Source organism: Zeugodacus cucurbitae, chromosome 5 (assembly GCF_028554725.1).
Source record: "Zeugodacus cucurbitae isolate PBARC_wt_2022May chromosome 5, idZeuCucr1.2, whole genome shotgun sequence".
Lineage (NCBI taxonomy): Eukaryota > Metazoa > Arthropoda > Insecta > Diptera > Tephritidae > Zeugodacus > Zeugodacus cucurbitae.
In genome coordinates, this window is record NC_071670.1 from 40,126,537 (window position 1) to 40,141,509 (window position 14,973).

Here is a 14,973-nt window from a genome sequence, read left to right on the forward strand (position 1 = left end):
ATCTGAAATATTTAAACTACATATTGAAAAGTAACTAAATTGTTTAATGCCACATATTCCACACGATGTTTTCACTTGTACTCGATGAGGAAGTACATATATCGATACCGATTAAATATCGATCGAAACTATTCGATACAAATATGATTTTTGGTTACAGTTAGAAACATAAATTAATTTTTTTTTACTACTATATATATATATTGTTTTTAAATTTAATTGTCAGTGTCCTTAATTTGACCATCGATATATATGTATACTATTCCGATTAATTTTGTATATGAAAAATTTTGAAAATAAAAAAAAATTTTACTCTAAAGAAAATTATATGCCTGTACATCAATTTGATTTCTCCCACTTTCTTCTTTTCTTTCTCTCTGTACTTCTTGCTTTACACCAACTTTTTATTACAGTTTATGAGAAATTTTAATCGAAATTATGCATTTGCCACGGAACCAATATCCGATCCCAAACAATTACATACGATAATTCCGCTTGGCGATGACACTGGTGTGGATGAGTTGCTCTTGGTAAGAGATTTTTTCGCTGCCTAACTACTTAGTATACTCGTATATAGTATATGTACGATTGAATGTGCTGTTTGTCAATATATTTGTGATTTAGCGGAATGTTTAACTTTTTTTGCTCGGTATAAACAAAGATACACACACAATATATATCTATATACTATATTTATAGCAATACTCTCTCACATGCCATAAATACCTTAGTTATTTATGTGAACACATACATTTTTCTTATATACATACATACATACATATAAAAATATTTATTGCCTTGGCTTTTAATGTGATTTTTTCGTCAGTTCAAAAGGGTCAATTTCCAACTTTTTAAGCTCTCCTTTTCTCTCTACAAAATATGAAATGCTGCCATATAACACAACACATCATACATATATACATTTATACAAACATACATATAAATATGTATAACTTTTTTATGTCGTTGCTCGTCTTTATGTATTTTATATATGGTATGATATACATATTTATATGTATACTGCTATCTTAGCGCTATTTTATGTGCGCCTAACACGCAATCAATTTATGTTTTGTGCCTAATTTCATAAGGAAGTTCGTCAAATTCCTTTTGCTTATAGACTTTTGCTTGAAATTTAATTAAAAACGAATGCCGCAAACACTCACACATAATTACTTAACCACTTCCATATTAATTATATACAAACAAACCAACATACATACATACATAAATGTTATGTATCATATTTTCTGTTTGCACTTTTATTAATGAAATATTTACTTATCTATGTATGTAATATGTACTATGTATAAGCTTATTTATTTATCTACTATGATACTAAGTCATTAGATAGCCATTAAGTCTCATACTATTTACATTAATTGCGAACGCAGCAGTCCTTGTACAAGTAATGCGTAATTAAACGGTCATTCATACATATACACGCATGATATAGTGCTCAAATTATTATTTAACTACGAGGTTTGTTCAAAAAATAACGGGAATTTTCGTTTTTAGCAAAAAAAAAAAATTAAGTCGTAAAATTAGTTCCCATTCGATATTAAGCACTTATGTCAGTGCTTCTTCCAATCGTCGAAACATTTCTCAAACTCGATGTTTGGGTTAACGTTTGGCTCTTTCAGCGATTTCTCGTATGCTTGTAAAACGGCGGTCCTTTAAGGTTCTCTTCATTTTTGGAAATCAGGGAAAGTCGCACGGAGTCTGGCGAATATGGAGGCTGGGGCATCGTTACAGCATTGTTTTTGGTCATGAATTCTAGAACAAGCACGGAAGTGTGAGCTTTGTGAACAAATGACATGCAAAGACAGCAATGAGTACAATTGAAAATTCTATCGTACTTCAGAGGCATGTTCATATATCATCATAATAAAAAAAGAAATTGGCAATTGGACTCTTCAAAAGCGTTTTACAATTCCCGTTATTTTTTGAACACATCAACGTATACTCAATTCACGATTGCCACTATGCGAATGCGTCGTCATTACTCGTGTATTCGGCATCGTATTTTCAGTTAAGTTCCTTTTGACACTGACACTGGCAAATCAGAGTATATTTCTTGGCTTTCTATGATTGACGATGACCATACTACTCAACAATAGCACTAGCGTTGTTTTCCAACTATTCCGAATATGTATGTCCTAATATCTTATTCTTAAATGCCTGGACAATATAATCTAGTAAAGAATTTTGGTGGACAGTCATTTCGTTGCGTATTTGTGCCCAGTCGATGTAATAAGTCTAACTCCAGTCGGTTTCTGATAACCTATAACCATCTAATACAATATTAAATACGAGTACATCCAGAACTGAAGCGTTTCTATCATTTCGGACAGCGTATTTCGGATACCCTCCTCGGTAACTACATTTTACAGCTCATCATGTTATCTTATACGATATTTCGAGTCATTCCCAATGCCTTGAGTTCCATAACACTTTCCCTGAACATTTTTCTTGATCACCTCACTTTAATAGAAGCGTCGCCCAAAAAGGGTTCAGGGATTGAAGGTCGACTTAAATAATAACCGTTAGAACCTCGGTGAGACGTAGAGTGTAGAGTGTTTTCGTAGAAGCTCCCTACGTTTGTACTGTGAACCATGGCTTTTACTTACCGCATCTCTCATAGAACGCAGATTCAGATTAGAGATTAATTATAATCCAGTTCTAATTAGAATAGGATTCTTATTCTTCTTCTTTGACAATGAATCTCCTTGAGATTTTTAGATTGCTTTAATTTCTGCAGATTTACTTTTGTCGACTTGTGTATATTCTTTCAAACCCATAACAGACGATCCCTCAATATTGTCTTTGCAAGTAGAGCTAATATGTCTTTCTATTCTCTTTCTAAAGCAAAATCCACGTTCCCCTCTACCAAAACTTATTTCCTAATTTTCATAGTCTCGTTTATAATCGAGTAATCTAATGATAGGCTTTAAAATCACTAAAGACGCATAGAATATCATCGAAGATAGTGAAAGAGTGTTTGGATTTACTAATAGCAATGACATCATATTTCACGATACACCTGCAATGGGTCCCGGAACATAGTGACATTCCTGGAAACTGTGTAGCAGATGAATTAGCCAGATTGGGCACAACATTGCAGTTAGATGCTAATAAAGAGGGAATTTATATGCCTCTGGCAACGTGCAGATAAACATGCTGTTGATATGGCTGAATCACAATGGAAACAATTAACGACTTGTTCCGTAAGTAGACAAACATGGCCTGAATGGAGTAAGAGCCGCACTTGTCGTTTACTGAAATTTAGTAGGAATGACACAAGAACCCTTGTAGGGGTGTTAACGGGACACTGTCTGATTGGTGGACATGCCAGCAGGCTGGGGTTACTTAGTAACGATTATTGCAGAAGCTGCCAGGAAGAAGAAGAGGAAGAAACGATTACACACCTTCTATGTGGATGTAAGGCTCTGTATAGGAAAAGAATTGCAACTATTGGACGCGGTTTTCTCGAGGATGTGGGTGAAGTTGCTCATATCAAATTATGTGAACTCTTTCACTTTATTAAGACCACAGGGTGGTTCAAAGATGACCCTATAGTGTGAGGGATCTTAGTCCCAGTGGTGTCACAATGGGCCTCCAAAAGGCCTAGGTGCGTCGTTTCGACAACCACATAACCTAACCTAACCTAATCTAATGATAACCCACTTCCACGGAGTTAAGGGAAAAGTCTTCCGGTAGAATTGAATATTCTTCAAATTCTCCATTCGGAGATTTGATATTGCTTGAAAAACTTTCGTTAGAAAGAAATTCCAAATTTGTCTCGATCTGGATTACAACCCAAGGAACCACCGAGTCAATAATTTCTAAGGTTCAAACATGAACTTCTCTGAAGCGCTCAAATTCGAAATGAAATGTGACAAAAATATAAGGATTTAATGGACTGAAATTGAAATGTTTAAGATACATAATCTCCATGCATTTAGAATTTAAGATTTAAGCAATTCTCTTTCTCAGAATAACAGTACTGCGAGCTTTTAGCTTAATAAACGATGGCGCCTGGGTATTTGAACGGAAATACAAACACTTTCAAGGCGGATACGAGAATTCAGTGCGACACAACAAAGGAAAAGAGAACAGCGGAGTGGTGGCAGGTTGTTAGCAGCAATTGAATGTATTTTCAAGTTGAGACCGGAAATTGCAAATATATTTACACAATTTCGAATCGAAATGCACACACATACAAAACACAATTCGTTAATGCTTCCAGGTAATCAAAGACCGAATTATTGAGCGAATGCGTGTATGCAAGTGCTTATCAGATGGAGCAACGCTAAAGCAAATGCGTGATAAAATGAGTAAATGAGTGAATGGGCGAATGAATGAATGAATGAACGGCTGAATGAATTGTGTGTGAAATATGCCACACAAGCAACAACACAACTCATTTTGCGGTTATTAACACGTTGGCGAACAGCGAAAACAAAGCCAGAGAATTCTTGCACCTGATTTTCTAGAGCTTTCATTGCGATTGATTGTACATATGTATGTGTGGTTATTGCTTTGCGGCCAGCAAATTCCAACACACCCACACACCCACACACACACACACACATATTGGAAAATTGGTATTTTTACAGGCGCCAGCTTGTCGATTTCCCAGCAGGATTTTGGTAAAATTACTATTGATTCTACGGTGCTCTGGTGTGGTGTGCGCGCGCGTGTATGCGTTTCGAACCTGTGGCAACCCACAGCAAGGCAAACATTGGCGCATTGTGCCAACGCATGGCGCAGTGACTCTGCCACACTGCTTGGTATTCCAGCTTGTTTTACTTCAATATTTTCCTTGCTCCACAGTGTTAATATTGTTGACTGTCAGGTTGTTGTTGTTGTTGTTGTTACTTTAGCAATTTGCTTGACACAATAATAAGGCAATGGTAGCTTGTGTATGGCCAGAAATTTAATTACCGTGTACTCGCAAATTATATATGTGTGTGTATGAGGGTGAGTTTATCTGTTGGTTGTGCTGAATTTTTAGGTGCACATTAGGGTAGTTCTGTTTTTTTTATAAAAATTATTTTCATTTATAATATTAATGACACATGTTTTACATATAATTTTTGAAACATTTTTATAAATTTTTTGTCTAGTTTTTTTAAACAAATTATGTTTTTGGTTATTATACTTATATTAAACAGTCTACTTATTTAGATTTAGTAATCATGTGTGGTAGCGTCAAAATATTCATTTTTATTATCCGAAAATTCAGTTTATAATAGTTCTTGTTTTTTAACATTCCTCAATGAAACTCGTCGCTAATTTGTTTCTAGCACTCATCATAGTTGTTACATTTCAGCTTGACTACAAAAATTAAATAGCCAAGACAAACAATCTGAAGCATCTTTTTCACTTTCACGACTGCTTTTGAGATACAAAAAATATTCATCTAAATATGAACACCCCTAATATCTTCAATATATTGTATACCAGCATTTTAATTCAGGATGCTGAGTTATCGCAAATGAGTATTTTATCTAGCAAGCTTCTGAGTATAAATGCCAAATAATTACACACTTATAACGAGATATAATTTTTAATTATATACATATCTACTTCATATATTAAAATACTGCTAAAAAAGGTTGCATATATAAAGGGGTTTTCAATAAATACAACTACTTTTGAAATACAACAAAAATGGGATATCAATGAAAATCTTTATTCCTGTGCAAGTACATTCGATGCCAATATGTATGGAACTCGATTTTTGCATGACCACCAAGGGTACACTTGCCGAAGTCCAGACGCTGAACTCAATTTTCGACGTTTTTGAAGCATAAATCGGTCGATACTGCAATTTCATATTCGATATTCGTACGAAGTTCATCAATCGTCGCGGGCTTGTTGTCATAGAGACTTCACGTAGCCCCACATGAAATAGTCTAACGGCCTCAAATTTCACGACTGAAGCGGACAATTGACTGGGCCATTTCGTGAGATAACACGTTCACTTTTTTTTCAATAAATCGATTGTGACATTCGCTGTGTGTCTTGTGGTGCCGTCAAATTCGAACCACATATTGTCCAAGTCCAAGTCATCCAATTCGAATCATTGAGTGGTAGCAATTTCCATTCACAGTAACGTGTCGGTCTTGATCATCACGAAAGAAGTACGGCCCAATGACACCGGCCGGCCTATCATAAACCACACCAAATCGTAATTTTTCGGGATGCAATGGTGACTCATGGAGTACGTGTGGATTGCTGTCTGACCAATAACGCATATTTTTTTTATCGGCGAAGCCATTCAGCCAGAAATGAGTCTCATTGCTACGTAGGACTTAGCGCTTTTAAAGTTGAGGCCACTGACTCTGTAAATTCGGTAATAAATTTTAATAATATCGACTCGTTGTTGGGTCGTGTATCTTTTCATAATGCAAACCTTACTGAAGAGAAATGTCAAAAGAGTAGGAAAAAATATAGCGTCGTTTGCTATCTCTATCGGCATATACTATCTATCTATCTATCTATCGGCATGACGTTACAACACTTTTAAATAACCCTTTACTATGTACTCTTCAACTCTACTTTTCGCAGGTTTCATACCTGTTATGTTGACTTCGTAGTAACTTCTAATAATCTTCTTACACAACAACAGAATTCAATAACTGAACAATGGTTTCTGAAAACCCCTACTGTTACCTGAAATAAGTGGAAATAATCAGGAAGTCCATTACTATGCTCAATACGAGTAGAATCAGATCTCTCTTTCAGCAAAAAAGCTGGTATAGCCAAAAATTTATGATTAATACTTTAGATACAAGTATTTGACAAATCAAAATTGAGTGCTTGCATTGGATGATAATATTCCAAGGCTTCCCCTTATGGCGTTGCAAATTTGTTCTCCCTGATATATATTTTTATTAAGGGGCGCCTAAAAAAAGGTGATTTTGGGGAATTTTTATTATAAAAAAAAATACTTTATCAATTATTTCAAAATTTTAAGAATATATTTATACATGTTTCAAGAATAAACAGTGAAATTCTCCTTTAACTATATAATATTGTCTTTACAATGACCTACGATGAAAAAGAAAAATCAAAAATTGACAATATGGCGGCGTTTTAAAAAAAACAGTCGAATTTTACCCAAAATTTTGGTCGTTTTTGGCTTGCCAAAATTCGTTTTTATGATCAGATCAAAAATCGATAGGTCATTGCACGGAGAACTATATATAGAACATGTAAAAAATATCGATAGTGATCGGATCATTTGTTTTTGAGTAATCACTGAGGCAAATTCGGAAAATGCTGTTTCGAGATAAAATGATCGTTTTCACTGTTAACGAACGGCTGCTCTTTAAATTGCTATAACACAAAAACTATTTGAGATATCGATTTTAAATTTTAATATGTTATTTCTAAAGGTGTACCGAAATATGAAACAAACAAAAAATTGATTTTTTTGAAATTTCACACTAGGTGTGCCCCTTAAGTAATATCAGCTTCGCTTGGTTTGTTAATTGATTTTCTGAAAAATTACTTACCAATGTGACCTCTGGTATCACTCATTTTTAGTCTGTTTCTATGAGTTCTACATAAACAGAATGTGTCCAGAATTTTCTCTCGCCCAGGGCTGTCAACTTGCTAGTATTCTGATAAAAAATCTGGATAATGCTTTATGTTTCTACAACAACAATAATTAATGTTTTGATATTGAAGAACATTCTATATATTTACAACAAGTCTTACTAGGATATGTATGTACACACATATGTAGCTCTCAGTAATATATAGATACATATATTTTAATATCCACTGCACATTGGGAAGGGAGTTGGCACATCGGCGATATTTAATTAATTTATATTTTTCTGATTTAATTTTCTATATAAAATTCAAATATTTTAGTTACTTTTCCACTAAAATAGTTACTTTTCCTTTAATTGCCAAACATATATTGCACCAGAAATTCCACTTAAACCACCACTTTTCACTCAGTTATCATGCAATACAAATGAAAACATAAAATCAAGCTGAAATTATAAAATGAAATATCTCATGCGAGCAATTAACTACGCTCAGGTGAATGCACACACACGCACGCACACAAATTAGGCAACATAACGCAGTTAACTTTGTACAAACGAGCAGCATATTTCAGCGTTTCCTTTTGCAACTCTGCGCATACAAAGATACAAACTTATATACATATACAAATACATAGGTGTGTACCTGTAAACTCGTGCAGAGCGGACGCTACATGTCGTATACGTAACCTGAAGTGAATGAGCGCACCACAGCGGCAAAATCCCGTTATGAGCTGCGCAAGGGCAGGGAAAAATACAAATAACAACAGCAACAACAACAAAAGCGAAAAAAAAATGTTGCAAAAGAAAAATACCAAAATAAGAAAAAAATAGCACACAGGTGGTAATAATTGTGTCACGGCGAAAGTGAGTGTGTATCCATAAAATAGCTTAACCTGGATAAAGCGAAAATATTCAAACTAATGCAATAGTAGAAAGTAGAAAGTAGAAATGTAATAATGACAAGCGCTCAGCCCTTAGTTATATCTCAATTTAGCTGTTGAGCTGTAAAGATAGCGGAAGCCTTGATTAGCACAACATTTAAAGGTCATGACACGTCAACGTCGTTGACTGATGTCTACTAAAAATTTAATATATTGAGATTTATGGTAATAAAGAATCGCGCTGTAATGCTGTAGATATGTATCTACATATGTTTGTATGAGCTCAAGTGAGCTCTCTACGCTATGCATCGCACTGTGGGTGGTTAATAGTAATATAATGTCCGGGTGTTTTGTAAATGGCAAGGGATCAATTTCATTGTGTTCTTGGGTTTTTTAATAATATGACATACATATTGACAACTGTAAATTCTTTCGTAAATATATTACAAACGCGCTTCTCTCGATTTTCACATAAATACCGAAATTTTTTTTTAAAATACCGAAAATATTGGTAAAATTATGAAAAATCGGCCTTCCCGTAGCCTTTAAATATTTAGTATAATGATTTTTTATCTTCCGCTTGACTTTATACTGAAATTATGCGAGTTATCTTAACTAAGTGAAACGGGCGAAATCGGACCCCAGCTTCTATTTTCTTAACAAAATTTAATGGAAATATTTTCGTGAGCATATTTCAGTTTAAAGCCAATGGTAAATAAATCGCTCCAATGCACTCCATATAATAATATACGATTTCGGTTAACTTTTCGAGGTGTGATCAAAAAATAACGGGAATAATCGTTTCCAGAAAATAATATTTATTCCATTCGATATTATACATTTATACCAACGCTTCTTCCACTAATCGAAACACTTCTCAAACACGATTTTTGGGATAGAATTTAGCTCTTTCAGCGATTTCTTGTATGTTTGTACATATGTATGTGATTGGCGTTGCAACCGTTTAGCCGGTTATAGCCGAATCCATGATAGTGGGCAACTTCTCTCTCTCCTTCGCAGTTCGGCGCCAGTTGGAGATCCCAAGTGTAACCAGGTCGCTCTCCACCTGGTCCCTCCAACGGAGTGGAGGCCTTCCCCTTCCTCGGCTTCCTCCAGCGGGTACTGCATCGAACACTTTCAGAGCTGGAGTGTTTTCGTCCATTCCGAAAACATGACCTAGCTAGCGTAGCAGCTTTCTTTTTAGTCGCTGAACTATGTCAATGTCGTCGTATAACTCGTACAGCTCATCGTTCCATATTCTGCGGTATTCGCCGTTGCCTATGTTCTGAAGACCATAAATCTTACGCAAAATTTTCCTCTCGAAAACTCCTAGTGTCGTCTCATCTGATGTCGACATCGTCCAAGCTTCTGCACCATAAAGAAGGACAGGAATGATAAGCGACTTGTAGAGTTTGATTTTGGTTCGCCAAGAAAGGACTTTACTTTTCAGTTGCCTACTCAGTCCAAAGTAGCACCTGTTGGCAAGAGTGATTCTGCGTTGGATTTCGATGCTGACGTTGTTGGAGTTGTTGATACTGGTTCCCAAGTATACGAAATTATCTACGACTTCGAAGTTATGACTGCCGACTATTTGCTTGATGACAGGAGATATTACGTCCTGTCCTCATTCACCTCCAGACCCATTCGCTTTGCTTCCTTATCCAGTCTGGAAAAACCAAAGCTAACGGCGCTGGTGTTGTTTCCAATGATATCGTTATCATCGGCGTACGCCAGGAGCTGTACACTCTTATAGAAGAGAGATTTCTTGTAAGCTTGTAACACAACGGCTCTTAAAGGATCTCTTTATTTTTGGAAATAGGAAAAAAATCACACGGAGTCATGTTTTCAAACACGTGAAATACATACATATTCAACTCTTCAACCCACTGTACCTACATAACCACAGTATTTTCTTGTGCAATCGGATGTTTGTGAATATACATATACATACATATATCTGTATGTATGCATTTTGTGTGCTCTCCCTGACAGCTTGTTGTGTGAAATTCCGCACGATGCGGCCGAGTTGTTGTGAGTGGAGCAATGTCAAAGCAAAAATGCCTTCTTCACCATTCAATCATTCATTCAGTCAACAAGATGGACGCATACACATATACACATATGCACAAGCAAATGCGCATTTATCCATATATAACTGTATGATGTGTGAGATTTTCCATATATATACCTATGTACATATGCATATGTACGTATGTGCTCAGTTACGGCATTTATACTCTTGTCTGGCTGTCAGTCTGTTGTCGTATGTCTTGTTTATTTGATTACTTGTTTGATTCGTGAACGTCACAGCGTTAATGTGGTACAAACATTCGTATTATACGCGAGTAGTTGCGTATGTTTCTATGTATATTAGGTGGGTCCTTAAATATAGTCGTAGTATTATACAAAAATTAAAGTCAATCAATCAAGGTTCAAAGTTCAGATTTTTCTTTGGAGACTTAAATAATTAAAACGATTTATTTTTTATGTTCGAAATTCCGCATATTCGAATATATCATAGATAAATTTCACATCCCGACTAGAGATAATAGGATGTATCATATGGGAGATACCAAAATATCTATCAATTTTGGTCCAGATAGCAGCGAATTTCGCACGGAGGTTAATGTTCAGACTTTTCTATAGGTACTAATAATTATTTGTATGCCCAGAATCATCATCTCTCAATTTGGCGCTACAATCGATTTTGGCCGCGTCCATAAACCTTCGCCAGTCGTCTCTAAATTGCGCACCAGTTAAGGAAGCTTCTCAAGGTCCACATCCACTTGATCCTTCCACCTGAGTTTTGGTCGTGCTTTTCTTCGTCGGCCGCCAGTGGTTACCGTATCGTATATTTTACCCGCTGGAGTGTTTTCTTCCATTCAGGCGATATGGCCAAGCCAGAGTAACCGCTGTGTTTTTATGCGCTGCACTATGTCCATATCGCCGAAGAGCTCCTACAGCTCGTCTTTTCAACGAATACCATACGGCCATAAATTCCTGGGATAACTTTTCTCTCGAACGCTCCTAAGGAGTGCTCACCTTTGTTGGTCTTAGTTCACTCTTCCGCGCCATGCATGAGAACGGGTATGACGAGTGACTTATAGAGCGCTATTTGGCGAGAGAGGGCTCCTCTGATTGATTTCGTGGCTGACATCATTGTTGGAATTTACGCTGGAACCTAGATAGAGGAAGTCTTTTACTACCTCGAAGTTGTAACTGTCAGCAGTGACGTGGTCTCCTAACCTCTGAGATCCTTTGCATAATGACAGAAGGTACTTCGTTTTGCCCTCGTTCACTACTAGGCACATTTGCTTCGCTTCTTTTTGTTGTGTCTTTTCAAGGAGCTGGCGTATGGTGAATATCTGATCATTGGTTGACTGACCAGGTTGGAAGCCATACTGATAAGGTCCAATCAGTTTGTTGACAGGCTTTAGAAAAAATCGAATTCAATACATTCGAAAACTCTACAAATGAAGTACTCCGACTGGAGCTAATGAGGATGTGTCGCCAGGGGTCTAAGTTCAGTATATTCCGAAGGCAAAGCATTTATTTTTTTCTTACTTCCTATGCTCACAATTCTTTACTAATGCAGTTGAAAATACCAATGTTAAGTTTTTGTCCTAATATGAGGTAATTTCGTACGTAGGTCAAAGTTCAAGTTGCATTATGGAGACTAAACAACAGATTTGGATTTTTGTGTCAATATTGATCTCGACGGTACATAATTAGAGTGAGTCTCTGGAGATCTAAGTTCAAAATTTTGTGGGGACATCAAAATATATATTAATAACCACAGATAAATTGAGCTCTCCGATAATAGCATGTTTCGCATGAAGATCAAAGTTCACATTTCTCATAAAACTTTATTTGTTTTCATCTTCTCAAAGTCAATAGTACAGTGGTTCAAGATAAATGCGGGTCTTGTTTATTTTTTTGAAGTTATACTTCTTATACGACTTCGGAAAAGGTTGCGATAATTGTTTAACGCTTCAGTGGAGAGGGAATAGCGTTGAACAAGTAACGCGAGAGAGAGAGAGTGAATGAGAGTAAAGCAGAGAACTTAAAGCACTTGCCATGCTTATGCTATTTGAGAAATTCTTATTTTTGTAGAACAATGTTTAAATTTTTGGTTGGTGATATATTGTGTACGCATATGTATAATTGTATGCTTGCGCATTATTTTTCTTTCGTTTCTGTTTCATTTCTGCGAATTCTCAACTATTTTGTGTGACTTTTGGTTGAAATACTCTGCGTTGGCCGTTGAAAAGTTAAGACTATACTTCACTGGATTATTTCTGTAGTCAGTCTTCTTTTACTCTCTTTGCAAATCGAAAGTATTAGCACCCGCGATGAGGAGGTATATCGTTTTATCTGACAGAATGAGGTTTATGGACTTAATTTCTAAGTTTGTCTTGTGGCATATTAGAAGTGATGTTTCTTCGATGATAGCTCGGTTACAACGGATAATAATAGATTTATAAAATGTGAATTTAAGAAAGTGTTGGTCACTCCACGATATTTTTATCCCTCTCTATATTGTACTATATATATGTGTCGTATTCGGCATACGATTTCTTGATATCGCGTGTCGACATTTGAATATCCTCTTCATCCTCTTCAATTTATGTGCTCTCTTTAAAATTCTTGAGATAACCGAAGGATACCAAGGCGAATGGTGTTTTGAGTGCTGAGCTGAAGGTAAAGCAAAAGTGAAAATAAAAATAAGAAAAAACTAAAGATATGCATAACAACAAGAACAACACAGGATGAACCAGCAGCGGTGAAGGCAAATATAATAGTATGTCGAAGCACCAAATGTGAAAAAGCAAAGGCGGCCAAAGATAACAAGTCGTAAAAATAAAACAAACCAATGCTCGTATACCTATACCTACCTATTGACGGCATTCCATTGTGTATTCTGCTATTGAATCTATATATATTTGTATTTATATATATTTCAATTATATATATAGATCCGTATGTATGTATGTATGGAAATGAGAAAATGAAAACAAAGCTAAAACAAAACAAAAGAAAATAAGCAAAACACTGAATCTATCTATGAAACAGCCACAAATACAGGGTGGTTAAAATCAAATCAAATTGAAAATAACATTAAATACAGGCATGTCGTCGTTTCGCCATCGTCTTAGTTTCGTGGGAGGGCGGACGTTTAACGACGCGTTGCTCGGGACATGCGTACTGTGTACGGTAAATTTACTGCGCTACGAAGACAGCAACAACAAGAAAACACTGAATGTGATGAGCGCCGCCAACACAGGCAGTCAACCACAGAGGCAGTCAGCTAGCAAGCTAGTCGACGTAGCAGCAGATAGCTCCACACTTGCATAGGTAGCCAGGCAGGCAGGCGAGCAAGTTAGCAGCCAGCCAGTCAGCAGTTAAGCCATACACAGCGGACACAGGTTCAGGCGTCGTGGAGCTGCTCCAACGTTGTCAGTCAGTGATAGCAGCGCAGCGCGTATGTCGAACAGGTTTTTGTTCCGTTCCGGTTATTGCGTGCGGTGTGTGCGTGCCTTTTGTATTGTGTTTGGTCGTCGACCACTGCGTATGAGTAATTAATAAAAATTTTAAACTTTTCAAATAAGCGCCGCTCGTACATAGTACATTTTCCATACAAAAGTGTTTCCAACTCATATTTCGGTTTTCGTTTTCGCGCGCGTGCATACAGCCAGCTGCTTGAATAAGTTGTGTATCTCGGCGTGTAAGTGTGTGTGTGCCTTTGTAGCGTTTTTTCGGTTTTCGCTAAAATTCTGCAAAAAGTTTTGTGTATCGACGCGCGGGAAATAAACAACTGAAATGTACAGCGACTGTGTGTGTGTGTGTGTGCTGCAAAGAAGTATGCCAACAGCATCCAACTGTTTGTAATTTTCGCTCTATAGTGTTGTTGTTGTTGTTTTTGGCGATTTTTTGGAATCAAATGTAGCATGGAGCAGAAAACAAAAAGCTCTTAAGCGTTTTGCTGCGTGTGTGAAATGTGTGAAGGCAAAAAAAAACAAGAGTTTTAATTGAAAACGGAAATAGAAAAATATAAAAAAAAAATTAAAATGAATTGAGAGCAAAATTTTATTGAAAAAAATTAGTTGGAAAAATAAGAATTCAATAAAAAATACTTGGAAAAAATTATTTGATAATCTAATTATTGAATAAAAATTATTTGCATAAAAAATAGTTGATAAAAAAATTATTTAAAAAATAGTTGAAACACAAAAATTTAATAAAAAAATTATTTGATAAACATATTATTGAATAAAAATTATTTAAAAAAAATGATTTGAAGAAAATTATTTGATAAAAAATTATTTGAAAAAATATTTGAAACAAAAAAAAAATATAAATAAATTACTTGATAATATAATTATTGAATAAAAATTATTTAAAAAAAAATATTTGCATAAAAATTATTTGATAAAAAATTATTAAAAAAAATATTTGAAACAAAAAAAACTATAAATAAAATACTTGAAAATCTAATTATTGAATAAAAATTATTTAAAAAA

The 14,973-nt window shown here is 35.6% G+C and overlaps 1 protein-coding gene and 1 pseudogene across 21 annotated transcripts in view; both read left to right on the forward strand.

Moving 5' to 3' along the window:
• The window catches only part of LOC105215533 (disks large 1 tumor suppressor protein), a 119,448-nt gene that overhangs the window by 46,078 nt on the left and 58,397 nt on the right, over positions 1-14,973 (forward strand). For 16 of the 21 annotated variants that reach the window (XM_054232082.1, XM_054232067.1, XM_054232070.1 and 13 more), the window contains one exon: positions 414-530. The exons of the other annotated variants lie outside the window; for them this stretch is intronic. In XM_054232082.1, coding sequence (XP_054088057.1) covers positions 414-530 — 117 coding nt within the window. The remainder of the gene's footprint in view (positions 1-413; positions 531-14,973) is intronic. 21 annotated transcript variants of the gene reach the window in all.
• LOC114804381 (small nucleolar RNA U3) lies at positions 12,726-12,919 on the forward strand (annotated as a pseudogene).